This window comes from Plutella xylostella, chromosome 28, assembly GCF_932276165.1.
Source record: "Plutella xylostella chromosome 28, ilPluXylo3.1, whole genome shotgun sequence".
Lineage (NCBI taxonomy): Eukaryota > Metazoa > Arthropoda > Insecta > Lepidoptera > Plutellidae > Plutella > Plutella xylostella.
Window position 1 is genome coordinate 6,978,923 of NC_064008.1, and position 14,638 is coordinate 6,993,560.

Sequence of the window (14,638 nt, forward strand, 5' to 3'; positions counted from 1 at the left end):
GCTTCACAAGCCCTTTCATTTGATATCCTACACGGCATAGTTGGAAAAATATTATTTTTTCGATCATCACTTTATGGCCTCTAGAGGGCGCTACATACATTTTAATGTAACGTCGCATATCCTATAACCATCGCGCAATCAATACGCTTCTAACGATACCTCATACATCAAAATCTATCAAGGCGTTTAGGCTACAGGAGGGGACAAAGAAACAGACAAACATACATACACACAAACATACATACATACATACAAACATACAATCGAAAAACATTACCCTCCTCCTTCGGCAGTCGGGTAATCACTGCGAAAAAGCACACAAAAAATGATATTGTAGAGTTTTGCTTCAGAAGTTTTAGTTACAATTATTTAGTGTGATATTTAATTGCACTTTAGCTTATGCATTCGTATAGTGACGGTTCAGTTCTACATTTATGTGCCACTTGGGAGAAAACTCAAGTTAATCCAAAAAATACTGCTTAATATTTTGCATTCTCAGTTCCGAAACCGGCAGATATAGAGTATATCTCGGTCCAAACAGGAACAAATCTAAACAACACGATATTCGCGGAAAAACCCCAGTTTGTTCGAAACGCCTTCATGAATAAATTTAAGTTTTCTCAGCTTCCATCTCTGTACTGATCTAAAAAATGTATCCCTTACATTGGCATGTTGAACGGATCACAGCATTGTTCTATTTGTTCTAGACACAGCGAGACAACTGCTACCGCTACACGGGTTCGTTATCGACGTAGATAAACGTCACTATATCGAGATGCGCAATACATACATAGGTACCTAAGTACAACCATAGATTTGTGGAACGCGCATTAAACGAGTTTATCGACACCACTGGTTTGTAGGAGAAGGTTTATTATGTTGTGTATAAGATAGATAGAATATGCTTTATTTGTACCAAACAGAAAATAAATTACAAAACTTACACAGGGTGTTGCAAAAAGGCTATACTAAGCCGAAAGGGGTGACTCAGGGGGCTATTCTGAGGCGCGAGCATAGGATTCGATACTATTTTCGAATCAACACGAAGGGTCACTTTTACCAAACGCTAAACGTATTTAAATCAAATTTTATATATATTTTGTACTAACTGACAGACGTATGACAGGCTACTAAATACGTTTAGCGTTTGGTGTGTTGAAGACAGACATTATTACGAGCGTCGGGCTCTATGCCCGGCGCTTCAGCTGAAGAAGAAATACTTATGTCAATCACATACAAAATAACAACACGAAGAAATTCATACCACATTTTATTAATTACTAATTCTAATACATAATTCTTATATCTCATATCTTGTAAAGTACTATTCAATATACTTACTATTATTACGCAAATCTCTACACATCGTCTTAATCATCACCGTCACGCTCATCGACCCTCTTCGACTTCGAGCCTTCGCCATCATTTTCGAGCCGGATCTGGCTATACAACCAGATCGGCGAGACCAAGTCGAGGGACGCGATTGAGAACAACCCGTCAACATTCATTCACAAGGAAGGAGAAGGTCATCGGAGTTCGGTCATCACTCATTATTGGAGAGTCAAGCTAACGCATGAAGATCCTCATCAAGGTCGCCGAGTAGATGCACAAGAGCACCTTAGTGTCAAGACTCAACTATCATACAAACCAGGAAGGGCGCCTTCGGCTGAGTGAGTCCGTTCCGATCTATCTAATTCCCAATTCGTTTCGATTCTTGTTAAGTTTCCTAAATTATTAATTTCTACTGATTCATTCACGTACTTATCGCCTTCTCATATTTCATTTGTTTAATTACCACAATATCTTAACGTTCTAAAACATTTGCAAATCATGGATGCAAAAACATTAAAAAAGAATAGAGGTTCTGTAAAGGCCAAATTGACAATATTTAAGGGCCATCTCGAACAACTGACAACTTGCACCAAATTAAACACCTTGCAGTTTCGTGAACTATCCGCACGCCTCAACCGCATTAATGAATTGTATAAGGAATTTGACTCTATTCAAAATAATTTGGAAACTTTATCGGACACTCCAGAAGATGAGTTTAATGAACGACAGGAATTCGAGGCTGGATACTTTAGCACGGTCGCTGCCGCGCAGGAGCTGCTGGACCGGAGTGTGGAGCGCCCCGCCCCTGCGGGCCACGACCTGGCCGTGGCAGGATCCAGCACTGCCAATGATTCAGGTGCATTTCTTCCAACACTTAAGTTACCTACGATACACCTACCTACATTTGCTGGTGGCTATCAAGATTGGCTAGAATTCCACGACACGTACATGAGTCTCATTCATCTAAATGATTCAATTCCAAAAATTCAAAAATATCATTACTTACGAGCATCACTAAGGGATAATGCTGCCTTGTTGATCCAATCATTAGACCTATCAGGTGACAATTACGATGTAGCTTGGGATTTACTATGTGAGCGCTACAACAACACCAAGTTATTAGTCAACAATCATTTGAAGGCTCTCTTCAATCTGGAACCGATGTTCAAGGAATCGTCCACGGGCCTTCGTAATATCATCGATTCGGTAAATAAAAACATTAGAGCTCTAAAAACACTACATCTACCCACGGAGCATTGGGATGCGATAATAATTTACGTCATCTGCACAAAATTAGACCACGCAACACTGAAGGATTGGGAGATGCAGCGCGGACCCAACAACGCAATTCCAAAATTTTCGGAATTTAATTCATTTATAAAAAACCGCGCTGCATGGCTGGAATCCATCGAAGAAAATCACCAAAAACTGCGTAGATATAGCGATACTCCACCCGTTCGCGCCAAAACCTTTGTGGCAAATTATTCAAACTCCGCGCATGCGAGTGGTTCTAATCCTTCACAAAATTCCTATTTCTGCCCAATTTGTAAACAATCACATAGCATATATGAATGCACAAAATTCAGATCCATGACCATAGAAGGGAGGATGGATAAGGTAAAACAATTAAACCTTTGCCAGAATTGTCTGCGTAAAGGTCACGATGAAACACATTGTTGGAGAGGTTCGTGCAAAATTTGCAACAAGAGACACAACAGCATGATACATCTAAACCATGAACAGCCAAATTTAGATTCGAATACAAAAATTGACCAATGTGTCGTCTTACCGAATGTAGAAAATCTGACGAACAACACAGAGCCAAAGCAAACAACTAATCAATCGTCGAACACAATATCCTTATCAGTGACGCATCCAAGCCAAGCCCAGGTATTGTTAAGCACAGTAATTGTCAGTATAGCGGATAAAAATGGTAAACACCACAAAGTGCGTGCACTGTTAGATCAAGGCAGCACAGCAAGTTTCTTAACAAATGATTTACTCACACAACTTCAAACACCTTGTTATCATACATCTGTTTCAGTCCAAGGATTAAATAATCAAACTTCTAAAATATCAAAAAGGTGTGATGTATCAATAGCATCACTCTCTGCCAGTGGTTACACGACAGACGTTAATTGTTTTGTTGTGCCACAAATAACGCAAGTAATACCCATGAATAAAATAAACTGCGGTAATCTAAACATACCCCCACACATCTACCTTGCTGATCCTACCTTTGCCATCCCATCGGAGGTGCAAATGCTGTTGGGAGCTGACATCTTCTGGGACATACTCTGCAACAATCGTGTCAGCCTAGGCAAGGCGAAACCAACCCTTGTAGAAACAAAATTAGGGTGGTTAGTTGTGGGCTCTATACCGACATCATACAACACACTAGGGCAATATGATACAGTCCACTGCAACTTGATAAACAAAATGGAACTAGAAGAAAAAATCAACAAATATTTTGAATTGGAGTCCTTACCCGCTCAACAATCCCAATCGAGGGATGAAGCTGATTGTGAGAAGCTCTTCTTGAAAACTACAGTCCGTAACCCAGATGGTAGGATGGTTGTGACAATACCCCTTAAGGAGAACCCTCAATGTCTCGGCGATTCAAAGCAACAAGCACTGATTAGATTCAATTCATTAGAACGTAAATTCAGCAAAAATGAAGCATTTAAAACAAAATACATACATTTTATGGAAGAATACATAGAGCTAGGTCATATGTCGGAAAACAAAACACCCCAAGATGACAATGAATCCTATTTTTTGCCGCATCATGGTGTCTTGCGAGAAGACAGTATAACAACTAAACTAAGAACAGTATTCGATGCCTCTGCAGTAACAAGCACTGGTAAGTCATTCAATGACATCCAACTCATAGGTCCTCCTGTACAAGATGACTTATTGAGTATTTTAATCCGATTCCGACAGCACAAATATGTGGTCACTGCCGACGTAGAAAAAATGTACAGACAAATCTTAGTGAATGAATCACAAAGAAGTTTACAACAGATATTCTGGCGATCAGATCCAAGTTTAGAACTCAAGCAATACAAACTAAACACCATAACGTATGGCACAGCATCTGCCCCTTACCTTGCAACTAGATGCTTGAAACAATTGGGTCTTGAAAGCACTAATGAAGGTGTAAGAGAGGTGATTATACACGACTTCTACGTAGATGATTTAAATACTGGCTCAGATAATGAAAAAACGCTAATCGACAATTGTAAGGGTGTTTTAGAGCAGCTACGCGGTGCCCAAATGAATTTACGAAAATGGCGATGTAACAAGCCAGAATTGTTAAAAAATATTGTAGGTGAAACAAGTCAAGACGAATTACAAATTTTGGATAAGGACGAATATGCAAAAATTTTAGGATTACAGTGGGCCTGGAGAAGGGACACATTGCTATTCTCTTCCACAATGAAAACGAACATTCGTTCAGCTAAGTCAAGCAAACGCATAGTGCTATCAATGCTTGCACAAATCTTCGACCCCCTAGGGTTGATAAACCCGTGTACACTTAAGGCAAAACTCATATTACAAACACTTTGGACTAACAACATACCTTGGGACGCCGAATTGCCAACCGAAGTCGAATCACAATGGAATAATTTTACGAATTACATATCCGACTTAATCTCAATTGAAATCCCGCGCAGGGTCTTATGTGACTCCTACGTCAGGTTAGAGATGCATGCATTCAGTGATGCATCTATCAAGGCATATTCAGCCTGTGTTTACCTTCGATCTGTTACAATAGATGGAGACGTCACTGTTAATCTACTATTGGCAAAGAGTAGGGTCGCCCCTCTCAAACAGCGGCTAACCATACCGAGGCTCGAGCTCTGTGGTGCCCTGCTAGCTACAAGGTTAGCAAAGAAGGCGAAGGAATCACTTCGCTTGAAAATCGATGTTCAGCATTTTTGGTGTGATTCAACGATCGTTTTGAGCTGGATTAAGACATGCAAGCAAACTTTAAAACAATTCGTGTGTAATAGAATCACTGAAATTACCAACATCTCAGAGCCTAACGATTGGCATCATGTTCCAACAGAACTTAATCCAGCAGACATAGGCTCTCGTGGGCTCAACGCTACACAACTAAAGGGCTCTACCTTATGGTGGCGAGGTCCGCATTTCTTAAATCAAGTGGATATCCAGTGGCCCATGCAACCGCAAGGCATGAAACTTGAAGAACTACCTGAAATCAAGGTCCAATGTAATGTCACGACCGAGCAAACCGACGAAATTACAAATAAGTATTCGGATTTTCCTAAGTTGCAACGCATTGTTGGCTACCTTAAAAGATTCATCCATAATTGCCGACTTCCAGGGAACAAATCAATCGGAGCTCTGCAATTGTCTGAGCTTGATTTGGCAACAAAAACACTATGCGCAATGTCACAAAAAACAAGCTTCCTCAAGGAATTTCGTGTTTTAAAAAATAAAGGGTCTCTGCCATCTAAGAATAAACTGTTGCATCTGAATCCATTTCTCGATGATTCTGGCCTAATTCGAGTAGGAGGCAGGCTGTGCAATGCGAATTATGATTACGACACTAAACATCCAATTCTGCTAGACGCGTCTCATCCCATCACTAAATTAATCTTTAAAAATTATCATCGACTTTTATTACATGCAGGACCTCAGCTGTTATTGTCAACCTTGCGTCATAAATATTGGATCATCAACGGCCGAAATCTTGCAAGAAAAACAGTTCATGAGTGTATTACTTGCTGTAGGTTCTCAGAAAAAACATTTCAGCCCATTATGGGGAATCTTCCTAAAGCAAGACTCGAGGCAGATCATCCATTCTGCCACACGGCGGTAGACTACGCTGGACCGATAATGATAGCAAACAGGAAAGGTAGAGGGTGTAAGCTCATTAAGGCTTACATCTGTGTATTTGTATGTCTCACAGTCAAGGCAGTGCATCTGGAACTTGTCACAGATTTGTCTGCTAAATGTTTCATTTCAGCATTAAACAGGTTTGTGGCCCGGCGAGGTAAGCCTTCCAACATATATTCCGACAACGGCACGAACTTTGTAGGAGCTAATCACGAATTAAGAGCCTTTTTGAAACAATGTAAAAAGGATGTAATATCCTATTCAGCAGAAACTGAGATAAAGTTTCACTTCAGTCCAGCATACAGTCCTCATTTCAACGGCATGGCGGAGGGTTCGGTAAAGTCCATAAAACATCATTTGAAACGAGTGCTTGGCCTAGCACACTTAGACTTCGAGGAAATGTATACTGTGTTAGTTCAAATAGAAGGAATCCTAAACTCAAGGCCTATCACCCCCTTATCTTCGGATCCCTCTGATCTCATCCCTCTCACTCCTTCCCACTTCTTAATCGGACGGACATGCACGATGCTACCGGCTGCCCCGGTGGAAGACAAGCCAATTTCATCACTAACAAGATTTAAGAGGATCGAACAACTCAAGGCACATTTTTGGAACCGTTTCTACAAGGAATACATATCCGAGCTCCAGCAGAGGAACAAATGGCGCACAATTGGAGAGCAGCCACAAACAGGGGAACTTGTGCTAGTGAAGGACGATCGACTACCCCCAAATCGATGGCTGCTAGGCAGAGTCACTGCAGTATACCCCGGCACGGACGGGGTCAATAGAGTGGCAGATGTGATCACGAGGGCCGGGACGCTCAGAAGAGCGTACAACCGGTTGTGCCCTCTTCCACTCTTGGAACAGACCGTTCCAAGGGGGGGACCATGTTGAAGACAGACATTATTACGAGCGTCGGGCTCTATGCCCGGCGCTTCAGCTGAAGAAGAAATACTTATGTCAATCACATACAAAATAACAACACGAAGAAATTCATACCACATTTTATTAATTACTAATTCTAATACATAATTCTTATATCTCATATCTTGTAAAGTACTATTCAATATACTTACTATTATTACGCAAATCTCTACACATCGTCTTAATCATCACCGTCACGCTCATCGACCCTCTTCGACTTCGAGCCTTCGCCACAGGTGAAATTCCACCTAACATATGGAAAAAACAAATGTCACTTTTGGAACTAACTTTGCCTTACATTTTGACAGTGACAGTTGACGATACGCAACGTTAACGGAGGATCGAAACTTGTGCTCACGACTCAGAACAACTTTTGTTCTACGAGTTATGGAAATTCACGAAAATAAAAGTTCCTTTTCCATAGAAACTTAGTTGATCACGTGACTTTTTACTATGGAGAACGAATATATTTTTTTAATTTAAACATAGGTACAAAAAAGGTGGTAGAATACAGAGTGTTTTGTTCAGTGACGTTTCCCTTCGAATCAATCGATATCAAATAAGTTTTTTTTGGTAAGACTGTTTGTGTTTAACTAAAATATACTCTAGCAGAACAAGTAAGTAAGTACTCGTACCTAAGTAAGCCAGCAGAATTGTATAAATACAAACATAATATATTGCGTGAGTACAAAACCTTTTTTGTTTGTTGTAAATATGTATGTAAGTAAGTACGTATAATATATTTATTAAACGAACACTACGTAGAAAGGAGAAAGCTTCATTCAAAGATAGTATCGAGGTAATATGGAGACATGAATCTCAGATTTAGCGCACGAATAAACGTGATTATTATGATGTAAGGGTAAAAGTTTACTATTGAGCTTAAAAAGACGAATATGAACTTTCACGTTTTAAGTAAATATCATCATCATCATCATCTTCAGCTATCTATCGTCCACTGTTTAGGCCTCCTTATTTGTACCTACGCCAATTCTTCCGGTCCTGTGCCGCTCTGGTCCACTGCTTCACCGCAGCCCTGTAGATGTCATCGGACCATCTCTAGAAGGTGGTCTGCCAACACCTCGTCGTCTATTCGGTGCAAATTGACTCATTTAATTTATTTACTATTGATGTAAGCGTCCATCTTTCGCCATCGTACACTACAGACGCATCACATTCAGTACATCCTTACTTATAATATTATAAATGCGAAAGTAACTGTATCTGTCTGTCTGTTACTCTTTCACGAAAAAACTGCTAAACGGATTTGAATGAAATTTGGTATACATATGGTCTAGAGCGTGAGAAAGAACATAGGCTACTTTTTATCCCGGAATTCCCAAGGGAAAACTTTTTAAGGTGAAGCAAAGCCCGCGAGCAGCTAATCCTATATAAGCCGTATCTCCATACATTTATGAAAATCCGTTTAGTGCGATACCGATAGGCAATTCAACATACTTAATAAAATATTGGCATGCCTTGGGTCGTTAACTGATTAAATTCCACACTGAATACGTCGCTAAATTATACAATCATCATGCAAAATTAGCTCATATAAATTCCAACTGAAGTATGAATATTACATAATATACGCTTCAGCTTAGCAAAGATAACTTTGATGTAGAATTATTGTCTGACGTTGTCAGTTTAGTGTGATGATCAGGATTTAAGTGGGGCATTAAATAGTATATTATTTATACAGGATGTTGTGTAAAAGTGTACTTATAGTAAGCCGCAAAGGAGTGAGTCAGGGGGAAATTCTGAATAGTTTTTATTCAGCAAAATTTGGGAATTCGAATAAAAAAAAATATTATTCATAGTAAAAAACTAAAAACCACATGACCAAGTCATAGAATATTAGTCTATGACCAAGTTGACCAAGATCGTTTCTATAGAATCAATATTTATTTAATTCCGTGTTTTCAAAAGTTATCGAAGAAAAATATCTTAAATGTGCAATTATAGCAAACCCCTTTTCGTCGGTAACATAAAATATACTTTTTTTTACTCTTAAACCCAAAAATTATGTTGCGACTAAACAACCTACCTATACAGTATACACCACAAAATCTACTTTTCAAAGATAAAGGAACAGGAAAAAATCTTGCTAAACATACAAGAACTGGGAACAAACTTAATAAAAAGTTCAAGATGCTTCCAACCCATTACCCAAATCTAATATTGTGTCTTAGCCCCATAGAAAACTCCTTACTTCAGCGATAAGACTATAACGTAAAAAGTATCAGTAACTATTTATTAATCTGTGACATCCGCCTGTTTCCATGGTATAGTGCCACAATCTTATCTGTTCCGGTGACGGATCGCTGTGATCGCGAATCCAGTGATGCCATCGATTAAATTTTGCCGTGTTTTAAACGACAATGCATTTCTGCTATTGTTATAATTAGGTACATTCATAAGCATAGATAAATCAAAATATAGAGTCAATAGTAAATGAAAGAGGATATAATAGGTATATCAAACGACATTCGTTGTATAAAAAAATTTTCCACGGCGAACAGAAACAAAATTAGTTCTGATTATGTTCTGATATAAGACATTTAAATCTAGATTTTACAATGATATAGGTAATATCTATTCTGTGGAACGTGGGAATAACGAGATAGATAGACTTAAAAAAAACTATTAAGTACTTAATTATTAATTATTTATTTAGGTACTTTATTTTCTAAAGTAACAAGAATCAAAAGCATAAAATTGAAAGAAATTCAGACAGTGTACAAAGGCTAATTGCTAAAAATCCATTTCTTCCAGCCAACCCTTGATACTCGTAGGGGAAGAAGAAGATGTCATAAATCATCATTATTTCGTCTAAAATCGCTGCAGGTGCGAGAAATTCTTCTTGGTATACTGCCTAAGGTATAGGTACGCAGGTTCAATCACACCTGTAATCAAAGAAAAATTAAGATTATATACTTTACGGGTCTCTCGGGAAAATATTAATAAAATTACATGTCAGTATATGGGTAAAATTATTCGTCATATTTGGCAACACTAACCTGTAGCCGCTGCAACTCGTTCTTCCAATTTTTCAAACGGAATTAAAGGCGCCTGAATACGTTATTCTTCCTGCATAAAAGCCAATATATCTAGTATTACTTTTCTTGCATCACTTTTCAGCGCTTTTGGCATTATTTTACCCAGAAAATCACAAAACAAATTAAATAACATAGCGTCAGCCTCTTCGCAGAAATTGACAACTCAAATAACGCACAGAGTATGAAATGAAGTTTGACAATGACGTCTCGTTAGTACACATTTTGACCACCGGAACAGATAAGATTGTGGCACTATACTGGTATGAATGAATCGTCTTATTCTGCTTTATTAATTCAGGGATACCAGTTAAAAAGGAAAATTATACTCCCATATTTTACCCGTTCCAAATTGCCGTTGTCGCATTCTAGCGTTACATACCACATACCCAAAACTATTTGTTAAAGTTAATATACAATACAATAATAATATGTGGGGCACATCTGACACACGGCCATCCGACCACAAACTAGGCAGAGCCTGTAAATTGCAATAAATGACAAATCAGATAGTTGATACATATCAGAATCTACACAGATAGGTACATATTAACACCCAAGACCCGAGTACAAATATCTTAAATCTTAAACCAAATACATGCATCCGCCGGGTATTGAATCCGGGACCTTCGGCATAGCACTCAGGGTCACTACTGACGGTCGAATGGCGTAGTGGTTAGTGACCCTGACTGCTATGCTGAAGGTCCCGGGTTCAATACCCGGCTGGGGCAGATATTTGTTTGATGACAGATATTTGTTATCGGGTCTTGGGTGTTGATATTTATATTTAGTATGTATCTATCTATGCATTCCGGTAGGTGGCGCTTTCAACGTAAACATCGAATATTTACGCGCGTGATTTAAAAATGTTTAAATATTATTAAAAGTGCTCATGAGTAGAATATTCTAGTGTTATTGTAATCAGTGTGATCCAACTCCACTCGGAAAGTGTTATCTAACAAAAACTGTAAGTACTTTGACCAAAACAGTGAAAATACAAAACTTTTATGAAACTGACTTTTACGGAAAATATAAACACAAAGTGAACTGTGTCGAAAGTGAAATAAGCTGCATTCATTAGTGTGCTATCATAATTCACCCAAAACATTGCAACATTGTGGCTAAGCGATACAAATTAAGAATATACTTTTATCAGCGTCTGTTTTCAAATTTAAATTATAACGATATCCCGATACTAGCCAGAGCCATACTTGGTGGCCAATCTGGAAACTTCTTTCTACGTCGTAGTTCTGTCAAATTCTAAAAGAGGGCGCTAATAAGCTTTCTGTCATCGACCGCTTGAAGATTCAATTTTTCTGCAATAGAGGGCACCACGGGTTTTTAAATAGACGAAAATGGAGTGTGCTAAGTGTTCAAAGGTGTGTACACCGGAACAATTTCTGAAATGCGCATCATGTCTCGTAATCTTACACTTCTTTTGCGTTGACTTAACTGAGCCGGAGTACAAAAAGATGCGAGCCATAAATAAATCCAAATGGAAATGCGCATCCTGCAAACAGCCTAAAGCAACCACAAGCAGCTCCAAATCACCCAACTCCAATGAAGAGGCCTCTTCAGGTAAAATTGATACAGCGGGAATAATGGCGTACATGGATAAACACTTCGCCCTACTAAACGACAAGTTTGATAATTTCAAAACCTCAGTTTCGGATCAGCTGGCGACCCTTACGAAGTCTGTCGCTTCGTGGGAAAAGAGAATATTAGACCTGGAAACTAAATGCGGAGAACTAACCAACTGCGCTACCTTAGTTAAAAAGCAGGACAGTGAGATGCTTGAGTTGAACGGTACGATAACTATGCTGCAGGACCAACTTAACAACCAAGAGCAATTCTACCTCCGTAACGAACTAGAAATATCAGGGCTGACTGAGATGAGCAACGAAAACCTACTCCACACCACTCTACTGTCGGCGCAGAAACTGGGCGTCGAACTCTCCGTCTCCGACATCGACGGCGCCTCGCGCGTCGGGCCGCGGCCGACGCAGCCGGACGCGGAGCCGCGCCCCGTCGTCGTGCGCCTGCTGCGGAGCGCCAAGCGCAACCAACTGATACAGGCTGCTCGAGTGCGGAAAAACTTAACCACTAAAGATGTAGAACTAAGTGGAAAACCGCGAACAGTATACTTCAATGAAAGACTCACAAAACACAACCGAACGCTTTTTCGCGACACCAGGATCAGAGCCAAAAGTTACGGATACAAATTCTACTGGGTCAGAAATGGAGTCATCTACGTTCGAAAAGATGAACAGAAAAAACCAAAAACGATCCGTAATTACTACGAACTCGACTCTCTCGTTGGGCCAGCCCCAAAAGATGGGCCATCTGAATAATCTTACATCATTCATGGCAATACATGTAATAAATGTTATATTTTTCCAAATGTTTATGATATGTTGTAAATTTTGTAATTTTAATATTGTTATCCTACATTCTATTCTTAACCAAAAACCATTGAACGCTTGCTATGACATCTCGTCAAACCTTTTTGAATTGTTAATAATCTGCCGCAAAAAACATGGAGTAAGATGTGAGATCTTTGCTCCTAGTTGTAATTATGTTCGATATACAAACCCGATCCTTAATTCACTCATCACTCATTTTATAAGTATATATATTATATTATATTATGTAAGCAACAGTATATTTTTTATGTACTATATATTATTATCTTATACTATAAATATGTATGTAAGCTGTCTGACCATTCAATATACCCCAGTGTCAAAATGTCGAAATGTTATGCGTGAAACTAATTTTTGCATTATCTATAAACGAATGAACCGATACAAATGGCCACCATGAACATAGCTGATGATATTGATAATTCCTTGGTTATTCCTTGTCACGCATTAGATTCGGCAGAAAATTTTAAACAATTTATAAATAATGATTATAATTTTAAAATACTTACATTTAATATAAGAAGTCACACTAAAAATTTTGATAGTTTCCTTGTTCTACTTCACCGTCTTGATACACCTTTCGATATAATTATTTTAACTGAATGTCGCCTTGGGCACAATCCTGTTATTAAAAACATAAAAGGTTATTTGCACTTTAACACTAAGACATTTAGCAACCAAAATGGAGGTCTAATAGTATACATTAAAGAAAAATGGAATGCCACAATCACCGAACCGAAATTTAATGATGCAAACTGTCTATTAATTAAACTCTCAAGTAACTTCCACATCATTGCCTTATATCGGTCACCTTCTATAATAAATTTAGAAAAATACATGGCATCCTTAGATAATCTTCTCGATAAGTTAAAAAGCAGCAAGGAATTAATATTGGCTGGTGATATAAACATTAATATTTTAGCAGGATCAAATGATAACCGGAAGTCAGATTATTTATGCCTTACGTCAGAACATGGTCTAGTTCCAGCTGTAACTATACCGACAAGAGAAAACTCTTGTATTGACCACATCCTAGTTAGAACCAAGTGTGAATCGAAAGCTGTTGTATGTAAAACTTCAGTAACAGATCACGATATACCAATCTTTGGTCTTAAACTTAAATGTGAAAATAGCAATACTCACTCACCAACACAGCAACGTAAAACAGACTTCTCAGCTGTTGCTGCTGAATTGGAAAAATATGATTGGTCCCACATCACGCCGAATAACGACGTCGAGGAAGCTACTCAGGCGTTTACATCCCACCTTAATGCTACAATTGAAAAACATACGTGTGAAGTAAATATCTCACGATCTAAACAGATAAAAAAGCCATGGATCACCCCAGGAATACTAAGGTGTACTAGACATAGAGACAAATTACATATGAAATGCAGAAAACATCCTAAAGACCCTAACGCCCGGCTTATTTACAATAGGTATAAAAATTTTTGCAACAATCTCCTCCACAAAATTAAATCTGATTATGAAAACAAACTTCTTACTGACAGCAGGAATGATACAAAAAAATTATGGGGTGTAATAAAAAATATCTGTGAAATATCTAATAATAAAACAAATGCTTCAACTACTCTATTAAATAATAAAGATACACCAAAAGAATCTCTAAACGACTGTAATAAGTATTTCACAACAATAGGAAACAATCTAGCTAATAAAATACTCACAGAAACTGGTCAAACTGAAACAAATCTTGCCAACTTGTCAAAGTCTAATTCTTCTCCAGTTTCTTCTTTTTTTATGAAACCTACGGATAAGACTGAAATAATTGATTTAATACGACAGTTAAAAAATCATAGCGCCCCTGGAATTGACGGAATACAAAATCTTTTACTCAAACACATTATATATACAATCATAGAACCCATCACTCATATATTTAATCTCAGTCTGTTGAACGGAGTGTTTCCATCTGTGTGGAAAACTGCATCTGTTACACCTGTTCATAAAGGAGGCGATAAAGATAATCACTGTAACTACAGACCTATCTCCTTACTTGCCACTCTCTCCAAACTT

General features: G+C 38.4%; 3 protein-coding genes across 3 annotated transcripts in view; 2 read left to right on the plus strand and 1 right to left on the minus strand.

The window, feature by feature from the left end:
* The window catches only part of LOC105383971 (titin homolog), a 132,642-nt gene that overhangs the window by 77,117 nt on the left and 40,887 nt on the right, over positions 1 to 14,638 (minus strand). The gene's annotated exons all lie outside the window — the stretch shown is intronic.
* LOC125490927 lies at positions 5,771 to 7,269 on the plus strand. Its single transcript, XM_048631440.1, has one exon. It carries the CDS (start codon positions 6,121 to 6,123, stop codon positions 7,090 to 7,092), a length of 972 nt encoding a protein of 323 aa, XP_048487397.1. The 5' UTR covers positions 5,771 to 6,120; the 3' UTR covers positions 7,093 to 7,269.
* Positions 11,651 to 12,529, plus strand: LOC119693172. Its single transcript, XM_038115901.2, has one exon. It carries the CDS (start codon positions 11,651 to 11,653, stop codon positions 12,527 to 12,529), a length of 879 nt encoding a protein of 292 aa, XP_037971829.2.

Excerpts from the sequence above, each read along its gene's own strand:
- LOC125490927 (XM_048631440.1), top strand. The coding sequence starts at position 6,121 with ATGGGGAATCTTCCTAAAGCAAGACTCGAGGCAGATCATCCATTCTGC.
- LOC119693172 (XM_038115901.2), top strand. The coding sequence starts at position 11,651 with ATGCGAGCCATAAATAAATCCAAATGGAAATGCGCATCCTGCAAACAG.